The sequence below is a fragment of the Ictalurus furcatus genome, chromosome 25 (genome assembly GCF_023375685.1).
Source record: "Ictalurus furcatus strain D&B chromosome 25, Billie_1.0, whole genome shotgun sequence".
NCBI lineage: Eukaryota > Metazoa > Chordata > Actinopteri > Siluriformes > Ictaluridae > Ictalurus > Ictalurus furcatus.
The window spans coordinates 18,259,294-18,277,577 of record NC_071279.1 but is presented as its reverse complement, the minus strand read 5'-3'; the positions used below and the strand labels follow the sequence as shown (position 1 = coordinate 18,277,577).

Here is an 18,284-nt window from a genome sequence, read left to right as displayed (position 1 = left end):
GTTCAGGGTCGAGGTTCGAGCCGTAAGAAGACGGAGTCGCTGACGGGGGATGATCAGGACAAACCCTACGTGTGTGACAGTAAGAGCTGATCATTATTTTGTCTTCTGAGAGACACGTAACTATCTTATTTAGCATCTGAAGGGCGGCACTAAAATAAAAAAAAAAGATCTTTAAACAAAATAATAACAATTTACACTGATCATCCTGTTCAAAAGTTTACACCCCCCGGCTCTTAATGTATCGTGTTGCCTTCTGGAGCATCAGTGAATGTTTGCACCTTTTGTAATAGTCGTGTGAAAGTGAAAGTGGTCAATATGCAGAAGATGCTGGAAAAGTAAAGAATGTGCAGGACCTGGAGGATTTTTCTGAAGAACAGCGGACGGTTTAACTGCTCAGGACGAACCAGGGACTCATGAAGAAATATCACAAAACATAAAAACACAGTCGCTGATCATCCAGGGTGTGTAAACTTTTGAACGGGGTAATTTTTATCAATTCAGCTGTTATCTTTTCTTGTGGACGATATGTAAACATCTGTTATGTGAAATAAATTACTCAGGACAGAACTAAATAAACAACAACATGGGATTTTAATGATTCGTCTTATTTTGTTAACAGTGTTAAGATTGAGCAGATTCTGCAAGGGGTGTGCAAACTTTTTGACACAATTATGTTTTATTTATACATATAGTACTTTCCTGTATTGTTTTGTTTTTATTTTTCCCTGAACTCAGAAATCGATTTTTTGTATTAACTGCAAGTTAATGACTGATTATGATCATGCAGATTTTGTTGTTTGGGTTAAATTCGCATGATTATTAATAAAATAACAACAACATGATTATATATATATATAAAAAAGAAGTACTATTTAAACCTAGACTTTCACAGTACTCCTGTATAAAATTGATTGGGGGCGGAGCTACGTATGACCTTGGGTAGTGATGTCATTAGCTCTAACTCTGTCGAGCGATCACGTCTGCTGAGGTACCGGGAACATTTCTGGTGTGCTAAGCTAGCTGAAGAATGTTGTCTCGGCGAGTTAGAGACCCAGCGTTTGGTTAGCCAGCTAGCCGTTTGTGTTTGGAAGTCGATTTAGTTTGGACTACGTCTGAAATTTGCATATTCACGTTTCCGATTTGCATATTTACAAACATTCGCAGATGCTGGTATTTTTAATGAGAATAAAGGTGTTTAGATGTTTCGAGTTTCATATTAAAACCCTGTTTCATGTCCACTGCATCCTGAACGCTATGACTTCGACGTGTTTGATGCTTCGGGCTGTTTTTTTTTCTTCTCATTTCAGCATGGATGTTATCCTTGAGAGCATGTGTCTACCTGACAAAAAAAATAAAAATAAATCCAGACACATCTTTGAATGAAACTGTTTTTTTTATTTTTCTGTCCCTCCTTTTGCTTTGTTTCTTCCCTATTCCAGACAGATACAAACAAAAGCATAACTCAAAAACGGCTGACTCAGGTATACGGCCATGACCATATCTTCTACTTGCTTGGATTTTTAGACGACGCAAATGACAAGGCATGACGGGGCTTTAGCCGTGTACAGAATTACCTCGGGGTTTAATAAACCGGCTGCACCTAACCTCTCTCTAACACATTCTCGCACCATGTGTTTATCCTTAGTTTAGCTGCTTTCTAAAATCTAGCGTGCATGGCTAAGAGTGCTGCTTCCTCTATGCTAATAGCTTTATTAAATATAAGCTAATCTGCTACCGCGATCTATCTGTGAATGTAACGGTGCTAACACGCATGAACTGGTTTTGCTTTTCCATGCTGTCTAACATTCTGCTTTCCATTTTGTATGATTGTGGTTTGTGTTTCTAGGACTTTAGAGAGAGCTTAGCATGATGTAGCAGACGAAACCGCCACTTCCTACTGAATTCAAGCTAATAATCCGAATATTTACCCGACTGAAAATACCAATATCTCTCTCTATCCAGTTCGTGTTTGTTAGCCAGCCTGCTACTGAGCTTGGTTACTTGGTTACACAAACATACGTTAGCCTAAAGTTGGCTATCTTGCTTTTAATTACATAATATTTAGCAAAGCTGTCTACCTGATTTATTTACAATTATTAGCCTAATGTTAGCTGGTTTCCTGGCAACCCTGGCTAGACTAATGTGAGACCTGTGGACTGGTTTTAATTACGCAATTACTGTACAAGTTAGCCTAATGTTAGCTAGCTTACTAGTGATTGTGGCTACTGGTTCACTGGTGACTAGGAAGTGTTACGTCAGTCTTATGACTCGACAGTGTTATGTCATTCTTATGACTAGACATCGTTATATCAGTCTTATGACTAGACAGCTTTATTTCATTCTTATGACTAGACATCGTTATATCAGTCTTATGACTAGACAGCGTTACTTCATTCTTATGACTAGACAGCGTTATGTCATTCTTATGACTAGACATCGTTATATCAGTCTTATGACTAGACAGCTTTATTTCATTCTTATGACTAGACAGCATTATGTCATTCTTATGACTAGACAGCGTTACTTCAGTCTTATGACTAGACAGCATTATGTCAGTCTTATGACTAGACAGCGTTATATCAGTCTTATGACTAGACAGCATTATGTCATTCTTATGACTAGACAGCGCTATGTCAGTCTTATGACTAGACAGTGTTATATCAGTCTTATGACTAGACAGCATTATGTCATTCTTATGACTAGACAGCGTTATATCAGTCTTATGACTAGACAGCGTTATGTCATTCTTATGACTAGGCAGCGTTATGTCATTCTTATGACTAGACATCGTTATATCAGTCTTATGACTAGACAGCTTTATTTCATTCTTATGACTAGACAGCATTATGTCATTCTTATGACTAGACAGCGTTATATCAGTCTTATGACTAGACAGCATTATGTCATTCTTATGACTAGACAGCGCTATGTCAGTCTTATGACTAGACAGTGTTATATCAGTCTTATGACTAGACAGCATTATGTCATTCTTATGACTAGACAGCGTTATATCAGTCTTATGACTAGACAGCGTTATGTCATTCTTATGACTAGACAGCGTTATATCAGTCTTATGACTAGACAGCGTTATGTCATTCTTATGACTAGGCAGCGTTATGTCATTCTTATGACTAGACAACGTTATCTCAGTCTTATGACTAGACAGCGTTATATCAGTCTTATGACTAGACAGCGTTATGTCATTCTTATGACTAGACAGCGTTATGTCAGTCTTATGACTAGACAGCGTTATGTCAGTCTTATGACTAGACAACGTTATCTCAGTCTTATGACTAGACAGCGTTATGTCAGTCTTATGACTAGACAGCGTTATATCAGTCTTATGACTAGACAGCGTTATGTCATTCTTATGACTAGACAGCGTTATGTCATTCTTATGACTAGACAGCGTTATATCAGTCTTATGACTAGACAGCGTTATGTCAGTCTTATGACTAGACAGCGTTACGTCAGTTTAATGACTAGACAGCGTTACGTCAGTCTTATGACTAGACAGCGTTACGTCAGTTTAATGACTAGACAGCGTTACGTCAGTCTCGTGATTAGACAGCGTTATGTCAGTCTCATGATTAGACAGCGTTACGTCAGTCTAATGACTAGACAGCGTTATGTCAGTCTCATGACTAGACAGCGTTATGTCAGTCTCATGACTAGACAGCGTTATGTCAGTCTCATGACTAGACAGCGTTATATCATTCTTATGACTAGACAGCGTTATGTCATTCTTATGACTAGACAGCGTTATATCAGTCTTATGACTAGACAGCGTTATGTCAGTCTTATGACTAGACAGCGTTACGTCAGTCTAATGACTAGACAGCGTTACGTCAGTCTTATGACTAGACAGCGTTACGTCAGTTTAATGACTAGACAGCGTTACGTCAGTCTCGTGATTAGACAGCGTTATGTCAGTCTCATGATTAGACAGCGTTACGTCAGTCTAATGACTAGACAGCGTTATGTCAGTCTCATGACTAGACAGCGTTATGTCAGTCTCATGACTAGACAGCGTTATGTCAGTCTCATGACTAGACAGCGTTATATCAGTCTCATGACTAGACAGCGTTATGTCATTCTTATGACTAGACAGCGTTATGTCAGTCTCATGACTAGACAGCGTTATATCAGTCTCATGACTAGACAGCGTTATGTCAGTCTCATGACTAGACAGCGTTATATCAGTCTCATGACTAGACAGCGTTATGTCATTCTTATGACTAGACAGCGTTATGTCAGTCTCATGACTAGACAGCGTTATATCAGTCTCATGACTAGACAGCGTTATGTCAGTCTCATGACTAGACAGCGTTATGTCAGTCTCATGACTAGACAGCGTTATATCAGTCTCATGACTAGACAGCGTTATGTCAGTCTCATGACTAGACAGCGTTATATCAGTCTCATGACTAGACAGCGTTATGTCAGTCTCATGACTAGACAGCGTTATGTCAGTCTTATGACTAGACAGCGTTATGTCAGTCTTATGACTAGGCAGTGGTATGTCAGTTTTATTACACAGTTACTAAAAAAGATACTGTACTACTGCACATCTCTGGCTAAATTTTAATGTCTAACTTCATCAGTTAAGTCAGTCCGTCTCGACCAGTCAGAGTGTACAAGTCAAGTTTTTTTTTGCATGTTTTGTGCTATTAATTTGCAAAGATCATCGTAATCTTGATATAGCTCCTGTGTATGTTCTCTGTAGTTCACCTGAAACACCCAGTCCGCTTCCTCCTAGCACTTTAGCATCCCAGCAAAAACCCGAGTTTAGCGTTGCACTATTTGCAGATCGGTGTTTGACGTCATGTTGACTTTATGACTCACTGCGTTGTAGTTTGTGGTAAGCGTTATAAGAACCGGCCCGGTCTGAGCTACCACTACACGCACACACACCTGGCTGAGGAGGAAGGCGAGGAGGAGAGAGAACCCGAGATCCCTCAATCACCACCGGAAAACAAGACTCAAAACCACAAGCGTAAGTTAACCGCTAGCATCGTGAGTGTGACTATGTCCTGTCTGATTGTGAACTGAATTTTTGCTGGTTCGGATCCTGTAGTGCAGAAGGGATCTGACGGCGCGGTCATCGCTAACGACTACTGCGACTTCTGTCTCGGGGACTCGGGCTCTAACAGGAAGACGGGCCAAGCCGAGGATCTGGTGTCGTGTTCGGACTGCGGACGCTCCGGTGAGTTTGACCAGCGTTTTGGAAGCATTCGTTGCTGTGATACAGTTACGATACTACATCGAGCAATGTATCGCAATAACATTTTACGTATAAGGTCCTTCTTAATCAATTGAAATACCTCTTAAGCGTCATTCATTTGAACACACTGTGTGTGGAATATTCCATTATATTCACCTTTGCATGCACATGTACCATCAAATCATATTTTCATAGTTGGTTGAGGTTTGGATTCTCATTAAAGCTTGATCATCATCATGTTTTACCTTCTAGAACAGTGGTTCTCAACACGGGGGGGGGGGGGGTTGTGGAGGGGGGCAGAGAGATCAGAAGGGGGGTGCAAATTGTTTTCAAAGAAATAAACACAGACAGGGCATCGTTTGGGTTCTCGGTGTATTTTAGTGCTTTTCGAATAGAATGTGTACGAATGAAAAACCCCGCGTTCCCTCTCTCTCTGTATTTTCTTTTTGTTGGGGAGAGGCGGAGCTTAGCTGCCTTTTATCTCGCTGTCAGTGTCACTGGGAGGCCGAGAGGCGGAGCAGCACATCCCGGTGATCACACGGCAGCCGACATAGACGTGAACGTAAAAAGAAGCAAGCGCAGGTGTCCCACTGACTGATTCAACAATGTCATGGCTAACGAGACGCGGCCTTCGTCCTAATTTGCGTAATTCGTATGCGGATGTTTTTAGAACGCAAGACGAATGGACTGCAGCAGGTTTTACATGTGAAATAGTCCACGTTATTACAACCTACTTCTCTAGTTCAAAGTAGTTCTAGCGGTCAGAAACAAGATCAGTGTTCAAGATTAGCCTTTCCTTATCAATCCAAAAGATCATTCGTGTTCCAGACCTGTCCGTTTTATACTGTTATACAAGTCATAAAAGTTATGAAAAGGAATTTTTAAAAAAGTGCAAAAACACAAAAGCAAAAAAATCTATCTATCTATCTATCTATCTATCTATCTATCAAAAGCTCTATCTATCTATCTATCTTATCTATCTATCTATCTATCTATCTATCTATCTATCAAAAGCTCTATCTATCTATCAAAAGCTCTATCTATCTATCTATCTATCTATCTATCTATCAAAAGCTCTATCTATCTATCTATCTATCTATCTATCTATCCGTCTATCTATCAAAAGCTCTATCTATCTATCTATCTTATCTATCTATCTATCTATCAAAAGCTCTATCTATCTATCTATCTATCTATCTATCTATCAAAAGCTCTATCTATCTATCTATCTATCTATCAAAAGCTCTATCTATCTATCTATCTATCTATCTATCTATCAAAAGCTCTATCTATCTATCTATCTATCTATCAAAAGCTCTATCTATCTATCTATCTATCTATCTATCTATCTATCAAAAGCTATATCTATCTATCTATCTATCTATCAAAAGCTATATCTATCTATCTATCTATCTATCTATCTATCTATCAAAAGCTCTATCTATCTATTTATCTATCTATCTATCAAAAGCTCTATCTATCTATCAAAAGCTATACCTATCTATCTATCTATCTATCTATCAAAAGCTATACCTATCTATCTATCTATCTATCTATCTATCAAAAGCTATACCTATCTATCTATCTATCTATCTATCTATCAAAAGCTATATCTATCTATCTATCAAAACAGATTATAGATTAGGTTATATATAGATAGATTTTATATAGAATAGATAATCATCATACCTGGTCTCCTCCAGTATGGAGGGGGGGCGTGCCACATGATAGGGGAGGCTTGGGGGGGCTTTAGTTACAAACGTCTGTTCTAGAGTATTCCAGAGTGTTTTTCAGCTAAACCTGGACTGTTCCATTCCTCTTATACCACAGCAATCTGCCAACGCCGACAGATTTGATTATTTATTAAATGCGTAGCCGCTACAAACAGTCGCTCCATCGTCATCATGTCATGTTACTGAGAAACCACACAGCATCAACTCTGAACTGTCCTGAAAATGTCGGAGAACTTCGAGCTTCCCCACTGACACTGGAGACTCCTTCCATAAACGTCTACTTAGGAGAAGAAGAACTCACCCTAACAACGATTACATTTACGGCATTTGGTAGACGCCCTTATCCCGAGCGACTTACATTTATCTCATTTATACAGCTGAGTGGTTGAGGGCCTCGCTCAGGGGCCCAGCAGTGGCAGCTTACAGTAATGGGACTGGGACGCGAACTCACGACCTTCCGAGCAGAAGCCCGACATCTTAACCACTGAGCTACAAGTCCCTGTGAACGGGCCGTCGCTATAGAAACGATAACGTTTAGAACGAGCGCATTAATATAAACCTGGGACTCGCAGCTGCGCGACTCTCTGAGCTGCTACGATAGAAAACTAATCAACAACCTTCTGACCAATCACGATCCAGGATTCGATTTCATGATTGAGTTAGCTTAGAATTACGTATCGACAACAATATATTATGGAAGTATCGATTGTACGGAAAGCGAGAATGTGCCGGTTAATTCACAGGGATGTTATTTAGGTTGTTAAGCATCGATGACAGATGACAGATTTTGGCGTCCTGCGCTTGTTTGGATGTGCGAGCGTTCGTTCTCCGCGTGTGTTGAGAGCCTCTCGTTGTGTTTAGGCTGGAAATGTTTCTGTGGTTCTAAAATCCACTGTTGGAAGGAACTCCAAAAAAAAAATAACACGATGATATAGAGGATTTTTTTTTTTTTTTAGAAATCATACATTGTTTATGTGTGTTGTGATTGGTTTAGGGCGCCGTCACTTTACCTCCATGTCCATTTTCTTTCTCATATTTGACAGCTTTTTTTTAAACGCTTTGTCTTTCTAATGTCCTGTGGATGTGTCACTCATTCCCAAACTATTTTTCTGCTCATGGACGTAAAAGAAAAATAATAATAATAATAATAATAATAATAATAATAATAAAAAACAGTTACTCAGACTATAAGAATGACCAGAACTGAGCGTTATTGTAGCTTTCGGCGTTATGCCCCAGGCTGCATGTGTTTAACTGTTCAGTCTGAGAAGCGTTTTTGAAGCCTGGCTGATGCTTGTGTTGTGTTTCTGCCGCGGCGCCGATATGTCCGTCGTCCGTGTCAGCCGGACGCCGGGGCGAGACGAGGCCGGGTGGACTTTGGGACATTTTCGCAGACACTTCCGAAAGCGAGGCGTCTACATTTCATGGCTTCGAGGAGGACGAGCTGGACAGGCTGCGATCGGACGGCGACGGTGGGCTTTCGCGATGCAGATAGACAAAAGAAACAAGCACAACACCAGGATGAGAAATGTTCGCTTCCCTTTTCGCTGTGCGTTCCCGGATACCGGATTCGCGAGCGCCGAGAGATGCTTTCTACAGAACGATGATTGTACGGCTTTGCCGTTGAAGAAGTGTACCCTGGGAGGCAAAGAAGACTCTCGTCAGCGATATTCTCAATTTTTCGCGATGAAATAAAGTATTGTAGACTTCTAAACGTGTGAGAGACATAAAAAAAATATTCATGAGTGTAGACCAGCTGTTCTGAAGAGAAGATTATCACCAAAACTGGACCCGAATGAGATCGAGAAGATCTGTTCTGAGCTGTGAGAACGTTCTGGAAGAAAAACACCAAGCTGAGAGGTAAGAGCCAATCAGAACCACAAAATCCCCCCCCCCCAACACCCTCGTCTCTCTAATGTCTGCTCCCGACAGGAAAATACAGAAAGGATGAGTGGCATTCCCTGGACATAAATGCAAAACATCAATTTATAGTTGCTTTTTTACTTCATGGCGGCGTTCATACTGCTACATAACACGTACTGTTCATAAACCCTTAATAACCACGCGCTTCAACGGACGTAAACATTTATAGACGCTTATTCCGAAAGGCATCATTTGCGTTTGTAAATCTTCGATTTTGAGTCACGTGACAGATTTTCCTCAACATAAAGCAGCATTAGGCCACTTTTTGGGCTGAATTATATTATATCGTCACGACGACGGTCGTTAACCTACGTAAGCCTTTATAAACACTTAGCCCAACAGATTGAATACGTCGGTCGTGATGTCCATTTTGGCATAAACCTGAGCAGAGTGATTTTGTATACTTTGTCGGCATAAGGTAACGTTAAGGCACTGTCTGCACTCCGTGGTATTATAACGGCATCACGACTAGGTCATTAACCTACATAAACGTCTATAAAGACTTCTTCCAGCAGGCAGGAATTGTCCTAAAAGACTTCCCTTTTGATCTCGATACCCAGTTGACTTAAAACTGATTCGAGATTTTACATCGACATCAGCTTGTGTTATGGCGCCTAATGATCTGCGTATTTTATTATGGCAACCGTCATAAACCTACATAAACATTTATAAAGGCTTATTCCAACAGGCATCAGTGGTCATAAAGACTCGCCTTCTCGGATTCTGATGCGCACGTCAAGTGGTAGAGTTCCACAGAAATAAGCCTGTATTATGACAGTGGATTTATATTAGAACGCCGTGACAGCTGTCATCGACCTACATAAACGTTTATAAAGCTTTAATCCAACAGGCATAAATTCTCGTAAAGTCTGCCTTCTTCAGTTTTGATGTCCGCTTGGCATAAACCTGAGCTGAGTGACGGGTTTACGTCAGCATAAAGCAGCGCTACGGCACTTCCTGAGCTGAATTATATTATAACATATTATAACAACTGGCAGTAACCCACATAAACATTTATAAAGACTTATTACAAGTTGTCTTAAAGACTGCCTCCTTCTGTTTTGATGCTTAATTGTAGTAAACCCGAGTTAATGTAAAGCCCGGAAACCCTTATAAACTTTTTGACGCTTTCTGGGCTGAAGTATGTTTTAATATCCTGGCAACTGTCATTAACCTGCATAAACATTCATAAAGGCTTATTACAACCCATATCACTTATTTGAAAGATTCTTTAATGTTGCTGTGCAGTTGATGTAAACTCCAGTCCGGTTACGGATATCCGTTGATATAATGTAGCGTTAAGCACATTCCAGCTTGAATTATATTAGAATTTCATGTCAGTCGTTATTACCCTGTATAAGCATTTATAACGGTTTAATCCAACAGGCAGACCGTGTCGTAAGGACTGAGTTCTTCGGTTTTAATCTCCAGCTGACATAAATCCGAGTGGAGCGACGGTTTCCGTGCTGAATCATTGTAGCGTGTCACGACAGTTCTTATAAACTGACATAAGCGTTTGTAAAGGCTTAGCGACACTGTCCGTGTGGAATCGTATTCGAACCGGTGTGACCGCTGACGTCGTAGCGCGTGAGGTGAAATATCTTGACCAAGTGAGGTTAACAAAAGAAGCTCCGCCATGTCTCCTTAACTCGGTGGAAACATCAGCAGCTTTACTTCCGATGGTCACAAAGCGCCGACACTGGAGACTCCTTCCTTAAATGTTGCGTAAACATCTCTTTATAGAAGACTTCATTGTGTCAATGATTGAATTATTAACTTCAGCTTCAAAGAGAGCGAGAGAAGGGGCGTGGACGTTCCACAACATTAAATATAACTGTAAATGGATAAAAAAAAAAAGTCTGGCATGTACTGCTTTAAAGTGCACCTATTACGGTTTTTCAGATATGACCTTTCATGTAGTGCGTTACATACGTAGATGTTTGCGGATGTAAAAACATCTGAAAAGTTTCAACGATCGAAGCGCACGACAAACGGAGTTATCGACTCCCAAAAGAAGGAATCGATTCCGAACAGCTGAATCGACTCGTTAGTGATTCCAGACTTTACTTCCTGTACTAACCTACGTAGGTGTGTAACAAAAAGCCCCGCCTCTGGTCTTCATCGCCTGCTCGCTGACAGCGGTAGACCAATCACGAAAGACTGGGACGTCTGACCGATCAGAGCAGAGTATGCTCTCTGAAAGGAGGATTTTCGAACGAATCCTTTAGGACGGATCATTTGACGAGTCGTTTGTGACACTGTGGGCAATAGGTAACGCTGCAGTTAGTTTAAATGATGTTTTTTTGACCTCGGATGCGTGTAAATCTATTGTATGAGAGCTTTAAAATAAAATTAGGCACGTTTCAAAACGTGCACTTTAAATAAATAAACGTGTTAAGCATTGGCAAACTGCTGTGATGTAAAGAGGAATAAAACACTTTTGGGTGTGCTGTTCTAGGAAAGGAATCAACTTGAAGGTGGGAACACTAACAGCATAACACACAGTGTTTTATTCCTCGTGTGTGTTTGTGCTCATTGGAATTGGGAGTGGTGTTTTTACTGTCGGTGCAGTTTGCCTCACAGACAGCAGGGGGAGCTCTCAACTGACAAACTGCTCCTTTAACGGCGTGAAAGCTCGCGCTGTTAGGCATGTAATCTGTCCTCTCTCTGTCCTCTGTCCAGGCCACCCGACTTGCCTTCAGTTCACAGAGAACATGATGCAGGCGGTGAGGACGTACCAGTGGCAGTGCATCGAGTGCAAATCGTGCAGCCTGTGTGGCACCTCAGAGAACGACGTAAGAGCTCGTAACACTCATGACGTTCTGTTCATTCATCACGCTGGTGTGTTCTTCAAACCCGGAGCGAGTGTGTGTCCCGTAACAGCTGTAACTCTGTGTGTCAGGATCAGCTCCTGTTCTGTGACGACTGCGATCGGGGATACCACATGTACTGCCTCAAACCTCCCATGACTCAGCCGCCTGAAGGTGAAACTCACAACGCACGTGCACACACTCACAACGTAGACGATACATAGCGTCTAATTTGTGCCTTATTAAACAAACAACCAGACCTCGATCGACCCTTTATACGTGTCGTTACGTCTCACGCACGCTCATCGCATCCATGCTGTAAATGTTTACAGGAAGCTGGAGCTGCCATCTTTGCTTGGACTTACTAAAGGACAAGGCGTCTGCTTTTGGAGAAGCAAAAACACTGTAAAAGAAACGCTCCGTGTTCTTCTTCCGTAAGAGCGGACCGCAGCGCCGACCTGCACGACGTCCGTCCGTCTCGTCTCGTCTCGTCCACGCCGCACGAAGTCACGCACGCTCCACGCGGAAATCTACCTCGCAGCACCAAATATCTTTTTCGGAAGATCAGACCGAAACACGCCAGGTTAGACAAGGACTTTGTTCCAGAATCGTCGTAGATCGGATGGTCAATGATGTCAAACTAACGAGATGCAGATTTTTTATTTTCTTTTCCAAATACAAGTCATACAAGTCTGTATTTGAACGCACTCGATTTTAATACGTATGATAAATGATTGGTGTAAACCTTTCCGACCAAAAGCCGGCCTGTTTCTGGTGTTTGTCGATCACTTTCGTATTTTTAAAGTCATTTTTAGACTTTGTTCCTAGAACTGTAATAATCCTATCATTTTAAAAGGTGCTTCAGACAAACCGTGGTTCACAATAGCGTGGATTCGGCTCATGTCTTCGTTTCGGGCTTCTGTGTATATTTAAACCCGAGGGGAAGCGGAGCGGCTCAGCCCCGCCCTTTTTTCTCTTTTCGTTTTCATTTCGAAAGCAACCGGTGATTTATTGCAAATCGGTTTTAAAGGCAGCGGAAATATTTAGAGACGCACCGATACTAAATTTCTCAGCCGATACCCATAAGCGATTATTCAGAGCGATATCGGCCGATACCGATACCGATACCGATCGTTCTGCCTTTTATACCTTCTTATAAATGAATAATAATTAATTTAAAAGAATTCTGAAAGAAATGCAAATAAAAGCTTTATTCTCTCCATTTCAATGAGTTGTTTGACAGTAACTGGTCTCATCAGCACACAACACATTACTCTAATTAACATGAACACATGAACTCAATTCTGAAGATTAAAGTAAGATTATGAACTTATTGAATGTTATTCATTCATATTAACGTCGACTGAATTGTAAAAACCCTCCTGTTAGTCTCACATTCACTCTCCACTAACACAAGCACTTCTACTCCATCACTGACATCACACTGCTCATATATAATATCCACTTTTTATATATTAACATTAACTGGATATGAAATATACTACTCTACATATATGTTTCTGTGCAATATATATATATATATATATATAATTTTCATTCCTCTCAACTTCATTCAAATCTTTCAGCAGTGTACCGGTGCTTTAATTCAGCTCGAGCAGCGCGGGGGAAAAAATGATTTAGACTCGCCGCCGAAACTCCCGCTTCACTGCTGCAGCGTCCGGTGTAAAATATCATCAGTGCAGAGATTACACAGATCACACACTGCAGTGTGGTCCAAAATCCATGTGTTTTCCCGCCCTCTTCTGATTGACAGGATATAATCGGCCCTGATCATCGGACGTTTTTAAACTATCGGCCCATAACGTGAAAAATTGTCCTCGTCGGCCGATGGCGATTATTGGCCGATACATCGGTGCGTCTCTAGAAATATTACAAACTGCCCCTTTAATTTCTGTAAAACAGTCGCAAATTCTTAACAGCTGAGATTTGGATTTTGGACCTGAGGCAAAAAGAAAATCGACGGGAAAAAAAACGTGTGTTTTTAATGTGTGTGTATATATATATATATGTTTATATATATATATATAAATATATTCCACTAGATTAGTGATATCCCTGTTCCTTTTTTTGTACTTCTTCCCTCATCATATATTAGCGTCTCTATTCCTGTCCGGATGTTCTCGCTTGTCGTCTCTTCTTCTTCCTCCTCGTCCGTTCTCTATAATGCATTAGAGGCTCTATTTTCAGAGCCGATTCATCAAGACCAATCCTCACATCTGCTGAATATTTTATCTCTCCCTGGAAAGGACTGTCTAACAGACAAAGCAGTTTAAAGACTTTTTTTTTTAAATGGGCGACTACAAATTTTGAGGTTATATCAACAAGCAGAGTGATTTTCTAATCGTTTCCTGTTTCTGTTTTTTATTTGTTTTTGTTTTTGTTTTTTTGCGTTTTCTAACGACTTTTGTCCTCGTCGCTTTTCATCGTTTGCAGCTTAATAAATGAAACTGAAAATGATGGATGTTTTTTGCGGATGATTCTTCGATGAATGGAGTTGAACTTTGTACTGTTTGACACTAGAGGGCAGCACACACAAAGACAAACAGTTCACTGAGCCTAGTGAGAACGTTCCCATCAGACACAGGCCCGAGGGCCCGGAGTCGGAGGGCCCCAAAGCCAGAGCCTCCACGTAAAGTCACTCTTCTAAACCATCCAGAGTCAAAGGTCTACTCAAAGGGCTACACATTATGTCACAAGAACAAAACCATCATTACAGCTTCAGCGTGAGTGTTGATCAGTTAAGTGTAGCGTGCAAATGTTTTTGTTAAATTTACTGAATGGATTTTAAAAATCGACAGCAGTCGGTCTGTAATCCTGCACACTTCTGTGATTTCCGTATGAGTTCGTACGTACTTTCCGAGCGCTCCGAATCAAAAACCGGCTCAGTTAGGCCGTGTGATCGACTACGTTTCGTCAGGATGCACGTGCTACGCAGGTGTTGAACAGAATGATTCTGGGTGGAACGTTTACTGAGATTAACTAGGAAAAACACATTTTTTTTTAGTACAAATTTAGGGTGCGTATCATAGATCAACTTGACTCTATACATTCCTACGTAGACACGGACTCTAAGCGTCACTAAGTTGACATACTTTTATTGGACCTTTGAACTGATTTGTAAAGAAATATCTGAGAAATTATGAGAAATTATGGAGAAATCACCCTCATTTGGTCTAAATGTAGTCCTTTAGACCTTTAGTCAAGCTCTCTCACCTCCTCATCTGTACACTCTGCTCAAACACATCAGCTTCCAAAGCTTCAACTCTCACGCCAGTACCGCCACCATCGCCGTCGCGCTCGTCATCGCGTAGATCGCTAACTAGCCGAGCCGGCCCTCTGCTGTGACTCGGTGTTGTATACGGCTGCATGGCGTTCTGGGACTTCGAGTCCAGTGTTTGCACCAATGGCTCCAGCACTTCTACACGTCTCATTAATACGACGCTGGAAAACGGCGAGTGAGAAGAAGCTCGTGTTGTTTTGTGCGTCGTCACGCACAGTAAAGAGTGCTCTTCTTGACAAAAAACGGAGCAGACTCGGCCACGCCGAACAATCCGTAAACGTCTAAGGGGGCGCCAAAACTTTACAGGTCCCGGCTTGCTAAATTACGGCAAATAAAAGCAGGACTCTACTTTGATACCGAGTTGTTTATTGGTTGACTCAGGACATGACATCCTTCTATTCATCATCATCATCATCATCATCATTTACTAATATTTTTTATCTCTGGAAAAAAACCAAAAAAAACAACCTAAAAGCTGTAAAATCCTGTTAGAAATGTCCCATGCATAGATTTGTGCTCATTGTGCCTCTAATAGTAATACTCGCTCTGGATATTCTACACAGCATTCTCTATGTGCACACTGGCCGCGGTGAGTATAAATACATGTACTAGATTACACACTTTCCGTTGTAGCGCTGCTTCACGTCGAGAACGCAGCTCTACACGGAGACAGGAGGACAGAAGAAGAGTTCCCCGCAGGTGCGTCTCCTCCACTCGCACTGATGATGAGCTGATTATGGACCGATGAGACCCTCAAAGTGTTTTTTTGGGGTGTTTTTGTTTTTTTTTTTTCTCCATGCAGGTAATCTCTGGCAGTGATGGTGCTTCATGAACCACTTTAAGATACACAGCTTCCTGAAATGGCAGCGTTTGTTGGTTTGATTTGTAAAAGAGGCAGCGCTGGACTGGAAACCTTGCCATGAGGTCCTCTCGTGTTGGCAGAGACTCTTAGGAAGGGAAGTGTGTGTAAGTGTGTGTGTGTGTGTGTGACTATCTTTTACATTCAGAGTATATTTACAGTTGCAGTTTTTCAGGCAGGCTAGATAAAGACGTTTAACATTTAGCTAGGTTACGGTAGATTCGTGTTATTAATTGATATATAGGTTGAATGAATATTTTGTAAAACTCGTGGTCATTGTGCTATCAGACTATGTTCATATCTCAAAGCATCTCTTAAACACTGCTTTCAGACTTTTTAAACAAAAAAATAATAAGTGTTGGCTGGAGTGCTGTTTGTGCTGATGTGAAAAAGGAAATACTGCCTCAACCTCAAACGACACGCTTAGCCATCCCAGCTATAACACCGTCTGGCTAACTCACTACCTGGAGCCTGTGCTGTAGATTCCCCGTAATGCAGGTGAAATAAAGACGGGTGTCTGAGGGTGAGGAGGAGGGTGTCTGTCTGTCTTTAGCTTTTCTCACGCACCTACGAGCGTGTTTTAGGGCCCTTTTTAAAAAAAAAAACAAACTGATTTTAAGAATAAAGCTTCGATATTTTAAGAATGAAGTCGTAATAAAGTCGCATCAGCGCATGAGTTATATGAACCATTTTGTCAGAGTGTTATCACTTTATTTATTCTAGAAATAGTGCCATTTTTTATTTATTTATTTTTTTAAATATTACCACTTTATTCTCAAAATATTATGGCTTTTTTTCTGGTAATATCGCAAATCTATTCTCAACCTATTGCAATTGTATTCTCTAAATATTGGGACTTTTTTTCCTCAAAAAGATTAAGACTTTTTTCTCAATTTATGATGACTTTTTTCGTTGCAAGTCAAAATATTACTACTTTAAAACTGGAATACGTCGAGAATAAAGTCAGGAATATTTAGAGAAAAAAAAGCTGCAATATTCTCGGATCTTACTGTCGAAATATCGCAACTTTTTTTCTCTAAATATTATTACTTTAAAATTGCAATTCCAAAAATTGCAACAAAAACAAATTGCAAAAAAAGTCGCAATATTCTTGAATTTTATCGTCGAAGTATTGCAACTTTTTTCTCTAAATATTGTTACTTTAAAGCTGCAGTATGTTGAGAATAAAGTCATGATATTTAGAGAAAATCGTCGCAATATTTCGACAATTTTTGCCATTATGCTACAATTTGTTGTTGGTGAACTATTACGACCCAATTCTGGAAATCTCGTACGGTCGATCTGACGTCGAATCAGCATGCCATCGTCCGCACCAGTGAACGCCTGGATATTACCCACGCGGATATTTGTAGATACAGTGGAATATCAACAATGAAACGAGACGCATTTTCAGCAGCACTTTATCCTCCATGTTTGTATTTCTCTCTCCACTAACGTGCGATCTGATTGGTCAGGAGGTTAAAAAAAAAAAAGTGCTTGACGTCACTCTGTGCTTTTTTCTTTTTTTAAAAAAATTTTTTGAAAAGTTGAAACACCAAATGTGAAAGCACCTGAAAGTACAACTCCAGTGTTTCTCAACTTATTTCCTTCTGTCATCTGTATCTGTACCGTATGTGTGATTACCACTTGTAAGAACTGAGAATTTCCTGTAGTGAAACGAAAAACCCGATGAAAAACCAGTGTACTCCAAAGTCTAAGGCTCAGTGTACTGTAGAGGTGGCAGTGTTGCCAGGTCTGTAGTTTTCCCACATAATTCACAGAACATGAACGTTCGATTATTTTAAAACGAATACGTTTTACGTTGTAGACGAACCAACTCCGAAACATCTCATTTCGGTTCCCATGGAAACATGGGGCTTCCCAGCATGCACTACTGATCATGTGTGGTATAAGAGGAATAAAACCTTTAATGCTCTTTTAGGAAAATAATCAGCTTTGGCGTAGTCACAATAACTCCGCTTCATCACTCCACCTTGTTGATTATTTTCCTATAAAAGCACACCTTGTACTGTTTGTTTGTTTGTTTCTATCTATCTATCTATCAATCTATCTATCTATCTATCTATCTATCGATCAATGCAGGGAAATGTGCCACAATACTTCCCCATGTTAATCACACATACCCTACAGATGTGCTAGATAGATATTATTTTTCGAAATCAATCAATCAATCAATCAATGAAACACTGGAGTGCAGCTTTAACTATTTTACGTCGTGTACACAAACGCTCATCCAAACGAACCGCAATAACGTACAAGGGGCTCCGAGTGAGATTATCTGGAACGTACGAAAACGAAGCCGAGTTGTGCCGTGTGTATGGACTCATCAGAAGCCCTCGCGTCTTTTCCCTCCTGTGGAATGTTTGGGACCGAAAAGCTCTGCTTCCTACACGACCGTCCGCTCACGATTACT

General features: G+C 40.7%; 1 protein-coding gene across 4 annotated transcripts in view; it reads left to right on the top strand.

Annotated features, from left to right (window-relative positions):
- dpf3 (double PHD fingers 3) overlaps positions 1–13,234 on the top strand; it is a 35,214-nt gene extending 21,980 nt beyond the window's left edge. Inside the window, exons 6-12 of one of the 4 annotated variants that reach the window (XM_053613741.1) lie at positions 7–79; positions 1,440–1,481; positions 4,856–4,996; positions 5,078–5,206; positions 11,563–11,675; positions 11,783–11,864; positions 12,023–13,234. In XM_053613741.1, the coding sequence (XP_053469716.1) occupies positions 7–79; positions 1,440–1,481; positions 4,856–4,996; positions 5,078–5,206; positions 11,563–11,675; positions 11,783–11,864; positions 12,023–12,099 (657 nt within the window). In that variant the 3' untranslated portion in view covers positions 12,100–13,234. The remainder of the gene's footprint in view (positions 1–6; positions 80–1,439; positions 1,482–4,855; positions 4,997–5,077; positions 5,207–11,562; positions 11,676–11,782; positions 11,865–12,022) is intronic. The other 3 variants (XM_053613740.1, XM_053613743.1, XM_053613742.1) reach the window with 3 other exon arrangements.
- Positions 13,235–18,284: the final 5,050 nt, after the last annotated feature.